The sequence below is a fragment of the Trachypithecus francoisi genome, unplaced genomic scaffold, assembly GCF_009764315.1.
Source record: "Trachypithecus francoisi isolate TF-2019V2 unplaced genomic scaffold, Tfra_2.0 Lachesis_group0, whole genome shotgun sequence".
Lineage (NCBI taxonomy): Eukaryota > Metazoa > Chordata > Mammalia > Primates > Cercopithecidae > Trachypithecus > Trachypithecus francoisi.
Window position 1 is genome coordinate 107,776,416 of NW_022681453.1, and position 16,835 is coordinate 107,793,250.

Sequence of the window (16,835 nt, forward strand, 5' to 3'; positions counted from 1 at the left end):
CTAGTTTCATGCAGGAATAGACTATCTTTTATTTTCTGAAGCCATAAAGAGCCTCAAATATCATAGTTTTTATATAGTTCACCTTATTTAATAATGTTATGCATATCTCACACTCCCTACTAAAATCCTTGAGAACAATCTCATTTTTTTTATTTCTTGAAAAATCAACACAGAATATTCAATGAATGAGATTATTTTTGAAATAATTCTTGATATATAATATTTGATTAGTCTACATTGGAGATTTGGGGTTTATGTTTGAGAAAAACAACTATATATTTGTCTTACTATAAATTATTTTCATAACGAAGATAAAAACATTTTCTTTCTCACTTTTAAATAATCTCTCAAATAAAGATAACAAGTCTCTTTGACTTTTTTGTTTCTGTTGTTTGTGGTGGTAAATATTTGGACAAACCGTTAGAAAATGTGAGTTAGTGGTTGGAATGTTCATGGCTTTAATTGAACATAATCTTTTTTTTTGAGAACCACTGCACTGAATGTCTTAACTGGTGAGTACCATGTGTCAGACATAGGACATATTTTTGGAATAACTGACATTTATTTAAATAATTGCGATGATATTGCATACCCAACCAGATCGTCTTTATAAAGGTTTCAGATGTCTATACTGATGAATGAGTTGAATGGTATTACAATACCTTTTCTAATTTTAACATCATGCTCATAAGAATAAGTGGCAGAATTTTTATACTGAGATCTACTTATGATGTTATCCCATAGATCTATAAGATGAATCACTTCTCATAGGGACTTCTAATTTCCTGGCAAGGATTCACTGTGCCCTAAGGCTAACCTCCCACCTCCAAATATGGCCTTTTAAAACGAAGCGCCAATGAGTTATTACTATGTAACAACTAAAACAGAAATCCTCCAAAAAATGACTTTACTGAAGTGGATTGGGGTATACCCTGAAATACTAGGAAATTATTGAAATTATTTGTCCTGCCATCCCTTATCTTTGGCAATTATATCTCCTTCTCACACTAACAAAGATGTATTCCCTGTTCATGTAATTGTAATACTGGGTCTCAGAAATTATTCTGTTTTTATCCCTTCTCTTTTAATTCATACCGGTTAATTAAAATAATTGTATCAAATAACAACTTTTCCTGAGGGATCATTAAATAGCTTTTAAAAAAATGAAAAAAAAATTTATTGGGTAGAAAATATATAGCCTAGAATTCAGTCCTACCTGCTAACTCATAACCATCCATGGAACTGTTGATATTCAAACATTACCAGAAAATTAGCAAAAATCATACTCTTACTACGTATTGATTTATTTTTAAAGAAACTGTTTTAATTTCCTCCAAATAGTTTTATTATTATTGTTATTTTATTGATTGATTGATTGATTGAGACGGAGACTCGCTCTGTGGCCCAGGCTGGAGTGAGCGGCGCCATCTTGGCTCCCTGCAAGCTCCGCCCCGCGGGTTCCCGCCATTCTCCTGCCTCAGCCTCCCGAGGAGCTGGGACCACAGGCGCCGCCAACTCGCCTAGCTCATTTTTTGCATTTTTAGTAGAGACGGGGTTTCACCGTGTTAGCCAGGATGGTCTCCATCTCCTGACCTCGTGACCCGCCCGCCTCGGCCTCCCAAAGTGCTGGGATTACAGGCGTGAGCCACCGTGCCTGGTCAGTTATATTATTATTTTTTTTAATTTATATTTAAATTTTTTGTGGGTACATAGTAGGGAACATGAGATGATTTGATACAGACATGCAGTGTGAAATAAGCACATCGTAGAGAATGGGGTATCTAGCCTTCCTCTCAAGAATTTATCCTTTGAGTTACAAGGAATACAGTTCTATTATTTATTTTAAAATACAGACTTTTTATTCTTGACCATACACACCATATGTTAGTACACTTAAATTTGGTCTGAGTACTATGTTAGGCAGTGAATGTGAAAGATGAATTAAACTAGCCATACCCTACAAGAGTTCATCATTCTAGATGTATATATAGTCCTCCCTCAGTATCCACTGGGGGTTAGTTCCAGGACTGCCATCCCCACAACCCTGAAAATACCAAAATCTGAGGACATTTAAATCCTTTATATAAAATAATGTAGTATTTGTGTATAACCTATGTACACATGCTCCTGCAACTTTCAATCATCATAGATTATCATATCGAATCTAATATAAATACTATGCAAATTATAATACTGTATTTTTATTTGTATTATTTTTATTTTTATTTATTTATTTTTTAAATCAGAATTGGTTAAATCCACAGATGTAGCACCCATGCATGGAGAGGGCCAATCATATTCTACTCATACTATTCGACTCCAGCAAGTACTTCTTTAACTTCTAATATGTTTCCGGTGAAATTATCTTTTCTTACCCAATATAGTGTTGAGAAGGAAAGAATATGTTAAAATATTCCATGAGAAAAAATAGATTTGTTTTAAATTTTGTGTCAATAAGTAGTATAAAATAATGATTTTCAAGGAAAAGACATAAACTTATTTACTTGACATAATAAACATACATTATGGGAACTAAGTGCCCTTATAATAAAAATTTTCAGGCCGGGCGCGGTGGCTCAAGCCTGTAATCCCAGCACTTTGGGAGGCCGAGGCGGGTGGATCACGAGGTCACGAGATGGAGACCATCCTGGCTAACACAGTGAAACCTCGTCTCTAATAAAAATACAAAAAATGAGCCGGGCGTGGTGGCGGCGCCTGTGGTCCCAGCTCCTCGGGAGGCGGAGGCAGGAGAATGGCGGGAACCCGCGGGGCGGAGCTTGCAGGGAGCCAAGATGGCGCCGCTCACTCCAGCCTGGGCCACAGAGCCAGACTCCGTCTCAAAAAAAAAAAAAAAAAAAAAATTTCAAAACGTTAATATGTGCTTTACTATATAGGTGTATTCTGTGACTATATGATAAAAATTCTACTTCTAGGCAAGCCTATGCTAGGCTATTTCCTTATCTTCAATCCCAAATAAAAAACGAAGAAAAGTTGTTCCCACTCAGCACCACTATGTAGAAGCCAAAAGTGTGGACTTTGAAGCCAGACATTCTAGGTCCCTTACTTGGTGAGTGACGTTGGCATATTTACCATCTCTGCATATCAGTTTTCATATTTATATTATAGTATAATAATGTTTACATCATAGCATTTTTTTTTTTTTTTTTTTTTTTTTTGAGACGGAGTCTGGCTCTGTGGCCCAGGCTGGAGCGCAGTGGCCGGATCTCAGCTCCCTGCAAGCTCCGCCCCCCGGGTTCCCGCCATTCTCCTGCCTCCGCCTCCCGAGGAGCTGGGACCACAGGCGCCGCCACCTCGCCCGGCTAGTTTTTTGTATTTTTAGTAGAGACGGGGTTTCACCGTGTTAGCCAGGATGGTCTCGATCTCCCGACCTCGTGATCCGCCGTCTCAGCCTCTCAAAGTGCTGGGATTACAGGCTTGAGCCGCCGCGCCCGGCAGCATTTTCTAAAGATAAAAGAGCACTATGGTAAAATGCTTAGAGTATTTCTGGTATAGAGCAAGCACTATGTAAATATCATTTATTACTATTATATTTATGGGAAAGGAAAATGCAGTCAGAAACAGCTATTTTGAATCAATTCTGACTTTTTAAAAATAAAAGCCTAAGTAAGAATTCAGGGTCAAGAACCATTTTGAATGAAAAATATGCCCAAAATATAAATACGTTTACAAGATGCATTCTATACATAAAATGTGGTTGTCATTGGATAATAGATATATGGGTAATATTAGTTTTCTTCTTTAGGTCCATTTATTTCCATTTTCTGGTTTCTTTTTTTTTCTTCTATTGAAAAAAAAAAAAATTACCATGCTTCTCTAATTGCTTTGAGTGGTTGCCATAGAACCATACAATTTCAGAATTTGAGGACAGCACCAAAACCATTCAATCCAACATAGTTTGCAGATATGGACTCTGGTACTCAGACATGTTACATGAATTGCTTAAAATAACATGATGAATTATGGCAGAGCTGGGATAAGAACACTGACCTCTTAAATTCTATTTTACCTTTCAGCCTCACTTTACAATTCAACTTATTAAGAATAATAACAAAAATCAGTTAGAAATATATTTTTAGAATGACCCCTGGGGTGATTAAAATTTATTTGCATGATTCTAACCACAAATTGTCTTATGCATACAAGTACTTGTGTTAATATAATTAAACAACTTTTTTTTTTTTTACCGTTTGTTTAGAGTTAACATGAGAACCTAGGTACAGGGGAGAGTGTCTCTAACGGTAAATCTCCATCCACCTGTGTGATATGGCATGCTATGAGAGGGATCTTATGGTGAGCCTCTGGCTTGCCCTACAGTTTGGTTTAAGGTAAAATGTTGCCCTAGTCGCGACCCCAGCCTGACTGAACACTCTAACAACCACACTTTGATGGAAGAAGCAGACCTACTGTGGCTCCTGTTGTGGACATGACGCACATGTCAGTGACAGGTGGCACGCAGACAGATCCTTTTGCTCTGCATACTGGCACCTGGTCTTGGCTCTGCCCACATACAAGAGCTGTCAGTTAACGGACAGCAGAGCATTTCTGACTTCAAGGCATTTCATCTTCCAAGTGTGTCCCAGCTTGTTAGTTGACCACTGGCCAGAACCCAAATTGGATGCCAGTTCCAGCATTGTTCCTAAGCTGAGATTCTTAACAGATGGGCCAATGTGGTCACAGGACCAGGCAACGTGCACTCCCACCCTAGGTGGCAATTAGTTTTGTGTTAACAGCAACTATTAGCACCTAGTTGATGAAAACACAGGAAAACTCCCATTCTGTCATCTATCTGAAAGTTGTCAATTAATCCTGTTTGTAAAAACAAAATCTATATGTTCAGTTTCCAAGAAGGTAAACTTGAACTGTTCAAAGTTTAAATTTTTATAATGGCAAGACATTTTATGTTTATGTGCAGCTTACGAAGTCAGTCTAAAAATTAGCTTAACTCTATTGCTGTAGAGTATGTTTATTTAGTTATTCATAATACAGTATTTCTAACCAATTATCTAAGTTTGTATCTAAAATATAAAATTAATAGGTGGCTCAAATCCTTAAATAAATTAATAATCATATAATTATCATGCCCTCTCATTTAAAATAGAGATTTCATGCTAGACACATTCTAAGTCCAGTCTGGCCCTAATGCTTATTAATGTGTGGCCTTAAAAACCTAACTTGTTTAAGCTTCTGTTTCCATAACCCTCAAATAGGAGTAATATTATGCTGTAACACTATTCTTTAAAATAATGGAATTTTTAAAGCATTTGAAAAAGCATTTATTGCATTGCAAGGCACATGGTAAGTCCTCCCTAAATACTTGCTTTTAACATTAAACAATCTTTTCATAATAATGGTTTTATGCTTATTACTCACAGACAAACAAAACAGTATGTGTGAAATGTGAAGGTCTCAACCAAGGTGACTGACTGCACTGCTGCTGGCACACAGTACCGGGAGAATGGATAGCTTACGACAGGTAGAAAATGCATGGCAACTTTCAGACTTGGCAAATTCACTAGAAACATTTATAAATGAATCTATATAATTTAAAAGCAGGCCAGACACGGTGGCTCACACCTGTAATCCCAGTACTTTGGGAGGCCAAGGCGGGTGGATCACGAGGTCAGAAGTTCCAGACCAACGTGGCCAACATGGTGAAACCCCGTCTCTACTAAAAATACAAAAATTAGCTGGGTGTGGCAGTGTGCACCTGTAGTCCCGTCTACTCGGGAGGCTGAGGCAGGAGAATTGCATGAACCCGGGAGGCAGAGGTTGCAGTGAACCGAAAATGTGCCACTGTACTCCAATCTGGGAGACAGAGTGAGACTCCGTGGAAAAAAAAAAAAAAGCGTAAGTGATATCTATTTAAAAATAATATTGTATATGTTTCTATGGAAATCATATGGCCAAAGATAGGAGAATGTGTCATTATATACAAATTATATATTTCATATTTTCAGCATTATTTTTCCCTGTAGTTATAATTAATAAATGCCGCCAATCAGGTGGATTTGTAAAGCTGAGGCGTGTGTGTGCATCCACTGTACAATGTTTACAGTGCTTCGAAACGATTGTATCATTTTCATAGCCCTTTGAGTTAGAATGTGTGGCATAATTCTTCACCCTCTAAAATGAGTCAAAATATAGGTTAATCGTCAGTCCTACCACATTGCTGGTCCATATTTTCAGGATATAAAACAGAGTTTAAATAGCTGCTTCAAGATCACATTCCTGGTTTGCAGTAGAGAAATTTGTCAAATATCATTTCCAGAAAATGGGAGTGTAAATAAACTAAATGGTCAAACAGTAGCAGAACAAGGCCTGAAGTCCAAAACCCCCTGGCAATGGCCTAAATATTTTTATGCTATTGCAATTTGTATTAAAACGTCCCACAGTCATTGCCCATGCAGTTTCTAATTGTTTTCAGATAGACGTGACTAAGACATCTGCATAGCATAAAAAAGAAAGATTTTTTCATTTACATTTTTCTTTACATTTCTGACTTTTAGGAACCGGTCCATTTTTTAGATGTCATTTACAATATTTTGTACACATTGTTTTTCTCCTGTTCTTAGATTTTCCTTCTGTTGCTAAGACCATTTCACTTGCCCAGTCTTTACCAGCCAACCTAATCAGTGTGGTTATTTATCAGGAGCCCAAATTATTGCATGTCCTTGATGGATACACTATATGTGAAGAAGGCCGGTCACCTCCACAGGGTAGTTAAGCACCTGTTCAGCATCCCTGTGCCCCAGAAGCACATGCTCTGAACAATAGACCTTCCAAACAATTAATCTAAATATACTCTCCGGAGCTAAGAAGGACACTTTGTATAAAAATGCATCCAAAAAAAAAAAAAAAGGAATTGTAAGTAGTTCCATTCAGTTTCTTTTCTTAAAGAATCATGTGTTTATGCAAATGTTACATTTCATGGAACTAAAAACTCTGAAAATTCCCTGTTAAAATAGACTTGCACTTTAGAAAAGGAAATTTTGTCAGTGGGTCAAGGAAAATTGATAGAATTTTGCTCTACGTATCTTGAAACTCTTATTCTCTACTCCCTTTCCTGTTTTATGAAATATTCATTAATTACATCCACTATGTGCAAGCCATCAACTAAATTTAGAATTTGCAGGCATACGTAAGAATGTAAATGGCATATTTTATTTCCTTTTTCTTCTGACGAGCGATTATGAACATTCCTTTCTCTACTGTGGAAGACAGAAGTTGTTATTGAGGAACTTAGTGTCACTTTAGAGTTAGTTTAGAAAATAAAAAATAAATAAAAAAAGAAAATGGAGCGAATGGTAATATGCTGAAAATTACATTATTGATGAGAGATACTAAATCTCCTGTTTACAGTTCTTTAAAGACCGCTAATAATGAAATGAAATACAAAGTCTGCTGACATGCATATATAAGAATTCACAATCAGACTAATCACACTCTTATCCAAGTTCCAAGAGGGATTAAAAAAAAAAATCTCATTAATATTAAATTGAACAGAACACTGTAGTGTTGTCATATTTCAATTTATTTTTATATCTTTGGTTATAATTTTATTATATTGTTTATGTCATATTACTTGTATTATGATAATGTTTCTTCATGTTATATTTTTTTACAGACTTTCAGCACATAAATATATTTATATAACAAAAATACACAATAAGCCTATGTTATGATGGAACATGGCATAAGGTGGAACCTCACCTCATTTATTAAAAATACTGGCAACTTCTATCACCTAAAACACTTTGTGAAAAGGTGTATTGAAGGCACTTAATCAAGAGAGTACTAACAAGCAAAATGTTGGATATTTGCCCTCAAAAGACAGACAGTACCCAAGAAAATAACTAGAGTTGCTCCAGTTTACTTTCTTTACTATATTCAGAATGTAAATACTTTCCCACATCGTCCAATCTCACTAATATAAAACAAAAACTAAAGAACTAATAACAGTTAATTTACCTTGTTTCTTACTTTTTCAAACTTGCAATGAGCATTATAAATGTAGTAGGCACTCACCAAATATAGGTAAACCCAAAAGTGCATCTTCTACTATTTAAATTGTGCTTTTAAAATGTGCTTTAAAAATCATAATTTTTATAAACTATAAAATGCCTTTCTCTTGCTTGTTCCCCCTACTCACTTTATTTTCACATTAGTGTATGAAATTTTTGTCCCTAACGTATATGTATTGAAACCTTCTAGAAAACAGTATTGGTACTGGGTACAGAATCAGTGTGCTTCCTGAAATACTCGATTGTGAAATGGTAATATCTTCAGAAGTCTCTGCAAGGGATTAACAGTTTGGCACTAATGTGTGTAATGTAGACTCCTTCCCGTTTTGTCCCTTGGTCACATGGAAAATGTCCACATAGGCCGGGCGCGGTGGCTCAAGCCTGTAATCCCAGCACTTTGGGAGGCCGAGACGGGCGGATCACGAGGTCAGGAGATCGAGACCATCCTGGCTAATACGGTGAAACCCCATCTCTACTAAAAAATACAAAAAAAACTAGCCGGGCGAGGTGGCGGCGCCTGTGGTCCCAGCTACTCGGGAGGCTGAGGCAGGAGAATGGCGGGAACCCGGGAGGCGGAGCTTGCAGGGAGCCGAGATCCGGCCACTGCACTCCAGCCCCGGCGACAGAGCGAGACTCCGTCTCAAAAAAAAAAAAAAAAAAAATACAAAAAACTAGCCGGGCGATGAGGCGGCGCCTGTAGTCCCAGCTACTCGGGAGGCTGAGGCAGGAGAATGGCGTAAACCCCGGAGGCGGAGCTTGCAGTGAGCTGAGAGCCGGCCACTGCACTCCAGCCTGGGTGGCAGAGCAAGACTCCCTCTCAAAAAAAAAAAAAAAAAAAAGGAAAATGTCCACATAAATAACTTTCCCTAGTTGATCATAAGGGTTATTGTTAGACTTGCTATGCTTCCTGCCTCACTGAAACATTCATCTTTTCAGAAAATGTTTTAATACAACTCACTGAGTCTGTTGTAATTTCATTAAAGGTAGTTACTGAGAAAGGTCAGGAGTTTAAGACTAAATAAAAGAAAGAGGCATATCAGTACTACTTAAAAAATATTTTCAAGGCAAGGGGAAAAAAATACTCCCTTAATTCATCTCTGGTTACTGAAAGGTTGGCACAAATATCTTCTTCTGTGTTGAAGATTTTAATAGCTCTTACAGCATTTCATAAATTTAAACTTGAATTGAAAAGCTTGTCTTGTCTCCAAAAGAAAAACAGTCACATATTACTTACATAGTAATTACAGGCTATGCAGCTGTCCTACAAAGCCTTCCTTTAAATGTGTTAAGCATGAACCACTACACAAACCTTATTCAAATTTCATTAAGTGTTAAGCCAAAGAAATGTCATCCACCACACCAATTGCTTATACAAGAACAATGGCCATCTCCCTAGTCTGAGACCTAAATAATGTAATAGAATCGATGTTGTTGATTTAGTCTATGGTTGGCTAAAAGTTATTACTGTTATTCCTCACCAAGGAAAGTCTTTCCCTCTCATTATGCAGAAGTGAGGCTTATGCTAATACATACAAATTGAGGAATGAATAAACTCCTCTGAAATGTCACTTAAAGACTGGGAATTCAAGAAAAAGTACATGCTTCTTTCATGATGAAACTATTGACCTCAGTTTCTATATTGCACTTATCCTTTCTTTAAGCCTCTCTAACAAAACAATTTAAAGCTTACACAGCACTTCCATTTGCCTAAGATTTTAACAATATTTAACTGGTGACACAAAGTACTACAATAATATGCCCGTAAAAAGAATAAAGAGGCCAAAGCTATGAAAATGTTTTAAAGGAAGTTAATGAAACTAAGATTTCTCATGCTTGCAACCTTGTTGTTTAGTGGCCTTGATATCATACCTTCTGAAAACGTAACTTGAATGCTGTTGTTTGATTTATATGTATCATTTGTACTTTGAAGCAAATGAATTTGGCAAGATTTAGAGAACAGTGGAGCAGCTTTTACATTGTCAGGTTTATGACCTAACACCTACATTAAGCTGAAAATAATCAAACTAGGCTCAATTCTTTTTTATTTTACCTTAATTCAGACACATAGGCATGTTAAAATGCAGTGCACACTTACAATTCTCTATTTTTAATACTTTTTTCAACGAGCTCTTGCTCAATGTTTGAAAATTAACAGGGTCACCAGTGCTGTTATACGGATATAATGTACTCCCTGATACCCTGATACAATGTGATAAGAAAAGCATGTCATTTCTATGGTACTTTTTAAAAAAAACCTATGAACCCATTCTAATAGGAGAAAACACCAGACTAATCCAAGTTTGGGGGACATTCGATAGCATACCTGGCCAGCACTTCCCTGCAAGGTTGTTAAGCTCACAAAACTAGGAAACACTAAGAGCCTGCAACAAGCCGGAAGAGACTGGAGAGATAGGAGAACAAATGCAGAAGTCTGTGACACCCAACTCAATACTTACCTGAACAGGACTTGGAGTAGAAAGAGGACAATGAAGAAAACCTGGGAGATCCAAATAATGTATACACTGTACTTAATTATTACGTATCAAGCTTTGCTCATTAGTTGTGACAAATGTTTTATGGTCATGTAAGATATTAACAATAAGGAAAGCTGGGTGTAGTGTATATGGAAACTCTGTTACTAACTTTGTTATTTTCCTATACATCAAAATTATGCCAAAACTGAAGGTTTTTGAAGTTACAATGGACAAGGCCATATACTCCCAGTTTTAAAAAATAAACCTTTGTTTACACTAGGATAAATTTTACTACAGAATTAATCTCTTCACCTTACATTAACATTTTAAAATTATTCATTATGTGCTCTCAAATTTGAAGCAAGTTATGTGTAGAGGAGGGACAGTGACAATTCAATAGTGTAAACCCTCCTTGTTTTCTAACCTGCTTCTCCAATGAGATGGCATGAAAAGCCTCACATTTACAAACATCTTCTAATAATACCATTCCTCTAAAGATCGATGTCTGGTATTAAAATGATAAAAGAAACACAGTAATGGCTTTCCCTACGACATAGGCTGAAAAACTAACTCAATTAATGTTTTCACTTGTTCTATTCCCGTCGATTGCAAAGAACCTCTCAGTAACTATTATAAATGGTTGGTGCATTCAATCCATGAGTGACGTGTCTTTTGAAGTAAAGTATCCTATTATATCTTGGGATTTATAAAATTGAAATTTTGAAATGAATGTTTACATTTAGGAAAGTACTGACAGCAGTGAAAGCACGTAAAAGGTATATAGCTTCTGTGGAAGCCTGGTTAATGTCAGTCAGTTGAATGAAACAAAGTTTTTCTTTCTCTTTTTTTTTCTTTATGAGACAGAGTCTCACTCTGTCACCCAGGCTGGAGTACAGTGGCAGGATCTTGGCTCACTGCAACCACCACCTCCTGGGTTCAAGTGATCCTCCAGACTCAGCCTCCCGAGTAACTGGGATTACAGGTGTGCGCCACCACACCTGGCTAATTTTTTGTATTATTAATAGAGACAAGGTTTCACCATGTTGGTCAGGCTGATCTTGACCTACTGACCTGAGGTGATCAACCTGCCTTGACCTTTCAAAGTGCTGGGATTACAGGCGTGAGCCACCGTGCCTGGTCAAAAATTTGTTTTAAAAAACAAGAACCAGTAAAACACAGCCTGTACAATTTTATGCAGGCAATAATTGGAGAATGTATGATGGTTATAATGTCAGTAGGCAGAACTAGCAGGAAGCCATAACAAATCTTAAAGATAAAATTACTTGTGTTAAAACAACAACAACAACAACAACAACAAACCACTTGAATTACTGCTTTGATTCTAAATGTCAAGGTCTTAGGAAAATTTATGTAACAACAAGTTAAAACTTTTTATATAAGATGAAAAGCATTTTTGAATAAGATGAGAGTTTGAGAGATTGGGTTTGAGGGCTTTGTGATAAGAACAATAAGAAAGAGATGGAAGAGAAGGTCTCCATGAAGAGATGGCAAGAAAGAAAGTGACAGGAGGTCCCTGTGTTAGAAATCTCCTATGTGAAAAATAATGCCAACTACTTGCTACCAGTTCAGTGTTGTGCTGACCTTTCCTTTACTCCAGGACTTATAGTCAGCCATATGCAGTAGTCTTTTGTTAGTTATGCTTTGGGCCGTAGAGGTGACAAATGGTATCCAGAGTGGGTGAAACATGGGAACAGAGCAGTCATTGATGGAGGCATGCAGGGGGCATCCTGCAGGAACGGATTAGTATGCCTCCAAGAGTCTGGGGAAAGAAGGCACCCAGGAATCCCTGGTATCCGGGGATAAGAGGTGGAATGAAGAATCAAACATTGACGTAGATATTCATTGAAAGAGTGACATTGAAAGCCTGGAGGACTTTAATATACAAACAGTAAATATGTGGCTTGCATATGTAAAAATCACATGAGTGAAAATACCCCAAGACGTAGGAGTGTGTGGTGGCGGCACTGTAGCTGTAGGAGTGTGTGGTGGCGGCACTGTAGCTGTAGGAGTGTGTGGTGGCGGCACTGTAGCTGTAGGGGTGTGGGGTGGCGGCACTGTAGCTGTAGGGGTGTGGGGTGGCGCACTGTAGCTGTAGGGGTGTGGTCGGCGGCACTGTAGCTGTAGGGGTGTGTGGTGGCGGCACTGTAGCTGTAGGATGTGTGGTGGCGGCACTGTGCTGTAGGGGTGTGTGGTGGCGGCACTGTAGCTGTAGGGGTGTGGGGTGGCGGCAACTGTAGCTGTAGGGGTGTGTGGTGGCGGCACTGTAGCTGTAGGAGTGTGTGGTGGCGGCACTGTAGCTGTAGGTGGTGTGGTGGCGGCACTGCTGTAGGTGTGTGGTTGCGCACTGTAGCTGTAGGGGTGTGGGGTGGCGGCACTGTAGCTGTAGGGGTGTGTGGTTGCGGCACTGTAGCTGTAGGGGTGTGTGGTGGCGGCACTGTAGCTGTAGGGGTGTGTGGTGGCGGCACTGTCTGTAGGGGTGTGTGTGGCGGCACGTAGCTGTAGGGGTGTGGGGTGGCGGCACTGTAGCTGTAGGGGTGTGTGGTGGCGGCACTGTCTGTAGGGGTGTGTGGTGGCGGCACTGTAGCTGTGGGTGTGGGGTGGCGGCACTGTAGCGTGGGGTGTGGGGTGGCGGCACTGTAGCTGTAGGGGTGTGGGGTGGCGGCACTGTAGCTGTAGGGGTGTGGGGTGGCGGCACTGTAGCTGTAGGGGTGTGTGGTGGCGGCACTGTAGCTGTAGGGGTGTGGTGGCGGCACTGTAGCTGTAGGGGTGTGGGGTGGCGGCACTGTAGCTGTAGGGGTGTGTGTGGCGGCACTGTAGCGTAGGGGTGTGTGGTGGCGGCACTGTAGCTGTAGGTGGTGTGGTGGCGGCACTGTAGCTGTACGGGTGGGGTGGCGGCACTGTAGCTGTAGGGGTGTGTGGTGGCGGCACTGTAGCTGTAGGGGTGTGTGGTGGCGGCACTGTAGCTGTAGGGGTGTGTGGTGGCGGCACTGTAGCTGTAGGGGTGTGTGGTGGCGGCACTGTAGCTGTACGGGTGTGGGGTGGCGGCACTGTAGCTGTAGGAGTGTGTGGTGGCGGCACTGTAGCTGTAGGAGTGTGTGGTGGCGGCACTGTAGCTGTAGGGGTGTGTGGTGGCGGCACTGTAGCTGTAGGGGTGTGTGGTGGCGGCACTGTAGCTGTAGGGGTGTGTGGTGGTGGCACTGTAGCTGTCCTTTTCTTTCTTAATTATTCACTGGTTATCTAGCAATCTTCCATCCATATGATGGTCTTACCTTCCTCTTGGCAAGTCTGCATCATCCTTTTTCCACCTCACAGTTGGTTGAGGATCTCCTTGGACTTGACAACGAAATTCTACAGCTTCTTCCTCCAGTACCACCTGGTTAATTGGCCTCCTGAGAAATGTGGGTCGTTCTTGAAAAAAAAAAAAAAGAAACAATGGTAAAATGAGATAAACTATTATACGTGCTGTAATTACATTATGAGAAAAGCAAAGGAAACCTGATTTACTTTTGGTACACAGGTACCTAACTCTGTGGCCTTGTGAGTCCAACAGCATTCAATAAAATAAAATATTTTGGAACAAAGGAGTAGCTACACTTGCCCTTAAGACGATACAACCTTTGGAAAAAATATTAAATTGATTTTTCACTGAATCCCTGAGCTAAATCAGGTGGATCCTATCATAAAAAATCAGAACACTGAATTCTACAGGAAAAAGAGATTAAAAATGATCACAATAATCTATTATCAGGGCTCAATGTGGGAAAACTAAAAGTTGAAAGGAATAAGAATATTTTAAAAACCAAATATTAATATTCCTCAAGAACACTAAAGAAAATTAAAAAATGTGTACTTTCGCACATATATATAACCTAAATTTTCCCACTTAGGCTATTATTTGATAAGGACTTAATATTCCCATGATTATTTTAACTTCATGTATGGAAAGCTGTCTACCTGATTTTTTTTTCTTAAATACAGAGACTGCCATTATTAAATGTTGCAAACTATTTATTTATCAATTTTTTGAGGTTTTCTCCAATGGTCTTCTCTTAAGTGTTTGAGATATTTATCCATTTTTATTTTACTTAATTTTATGTTTTTTATTTCTTCAGTATTCTGTTTTACTGTTTTCATCCTCTCTTCTTTTATTAATCTGTATTTGGCACTGTTAAATTGTATTCTAGCACTCTTCGACATAAAGCTAGAGAAAAATAAGTCCTTATCCATAAAAATCTTTTCCTGTCCATCAGATTCTTAGCTTCGGAGGATGTAAAACAGAAAGCGGTTTTATGTCTTGCTAAACATTGGCATTCCTTGTCCAGCTTCTTTCCTTTTGGATGATGGTCTGAGACTGGAAAACTTTTCATTTAAATTTTATTAGCCCATATCTAAAAATCACAAACAAATGCAATATTGCTACTTACTGAGGTAGACAGAGAACTAAGCCAAGGAAAAGAAATATGAGATTCATAGGAAGTTGAAACAATTTATCTGGCCATCTGGACGTTTTTAGCCACCTAGGACTTGAGTTTCAAACCTTCTAATTTAAAATTTTGTACACAGTGTCACAAAAACTAAAATGTATTTGGCAGGAAAGCTTCAAAGAAAATAAATTACTTCAAATAATAGATTTTAAGAGTATAAAATACGAGTATTTGATTTTATTGACTAAATCAAGATCCATATTTATAAAACAAATGTGTGAGTTGCAAAATAAATATTTTATTGCAATAAAACCAACTATCATTGGCATTTAGAAGGAAGACAATTGTATCTCTCCAGAGAATTTGACAGTAGGGATCAAAATTTTCTGCATATGCTTGAGTATCTGTAGTCTGAGACTCAAAAATCCCAAGCCATAAAACAAGGCAAATAGAATTTTATCATGAAAAATTTTGTAAATGCAGAATTGACAAGCAATCCATAAAAACGAAAGAAAAACATGGTTGCATCTAAAGATTTTAGACACCCTGAATAAACTAGCAGCAAATTGTGCCCCACAGACAACAGAACAAATTTGTGTGTCGGATAAAATAATTTAGTGTGATTTTTTTCAACTCTGGACACTATGTACCCAAAACAGCTATTTCGGGGCTGGAATAGTTGGTATTGAGCTATCATTTCTGGTAGTTAAATAGGCAACAGGATTAATGTATCCTTATGAGGATCCCAAATGTTAACAGTAAAAAAATAAATAATTAGCATAGGAAGCAGGATTGACTTTTTCTGTGCTATCAGGTGCAGCTATTCATCCAGTTCATCCAAAAACGACATTAACCCAATGTTAAAGAGATTTGAGACACTATTGATATTACTCAAGAGTGAAAAATGATTCATCAAGAGGAGGCCCTTCCTGTTCCCTTTGATTTTAGTGGGAGTACCATACTACATTCTGACACTGGAATGAACGAGCTGGAGAGGTCTTTCTCTCATCCACTCACTCACGCAGCACATGTTCATACAAGCACTCCTACAGACTTTCACTAAGTGGTCAAGCTGGTGAATAGTGAGCAGCTTCGTTTCACTGGGGAAAGTGGTGGGAGACAAAGCTAGCCAGAGAGTGAGTGATAAGACCATGAAGGCCTTGTTCACCACTCAAGGACTGTGAGCTCTGCCCTGAGGTTGATAGAGAAGCTACTGAAGGACTTTAAGCAAGTAAGCAACATTTTGAATAAGCATATGAAAAAGGGCTTGTTGGCATGTCTGTGGAAGATAAAGTAGAAGAGAAACAAAGTCATGAATTAGGTCAAAGGGTTGTTGTAAGAAATTATTTCAGCTTAAACGGACACAATGGTTCATAGGATGTGGAAAAGGGGACAGAAAAGAGAGATCAAAAGTGGGGGATCAGTCAGATGCATAGAGTGAAAAGGAAACTCTAGGAAGTGTCTCAACTTTTCATTTAGCAAACTGAAACATAATGGCAGGTAAAACATGGAGTGTGTGTGAGTGTGTGCATGTATGTGTGAGTTTGTGTGTTTAAGCTCCTTTCATCATAGAAATGGTGAGGATGAGAAAAATGAACCTCTTATGCCTAAGCCATTGTTAAGCAGATTTCTATTACTTGAAGTCAAATTTTCAATGAGATAAAGGAGGTTACTTATATAATAGGAAGGGAAATAACAATACATATGATTAAATCTATAGATATAGCTATTGGATTAAAAAACATCTAAATAATGAAGGAATCAAAAAGACTTTTTAAACGTGATGAAGATATTTTGTCATAAATTAAATGCGAAAATTCTCTTAAAAGTAAGATACAAAAGTTATGCCCACTGAAGTCCAGAACAAGACGGGC

General features: G+C 38.5%; 1 protein-coding gene across 6 annotated transcripts in view; it reads right to left on the reverse strand.

Moving 5' to 3' along the window:
- Window positions 1-16,835, reverse strand: part of ROBO2 (roundabout guidance receptor 2) — a 619,239-nt gene that overhangs the window by 154,310 nt on the left and 448,094 nt on the right. For all 6 annotated transcript variants that reach the window (XM_033211611.1, XM_033211608.1, XM_033211607.1 and 3 more), the window contains exon 5: window positions 13,807-13,945. In XM_033211611.1, the coding sequence (XP_033067502.1) occupies window positions 13,807-13,945 (139 nt within the window). The remainder of the gene's footprint in view (window positions 1-13,806; window positions 13,946-16,835) is intronic.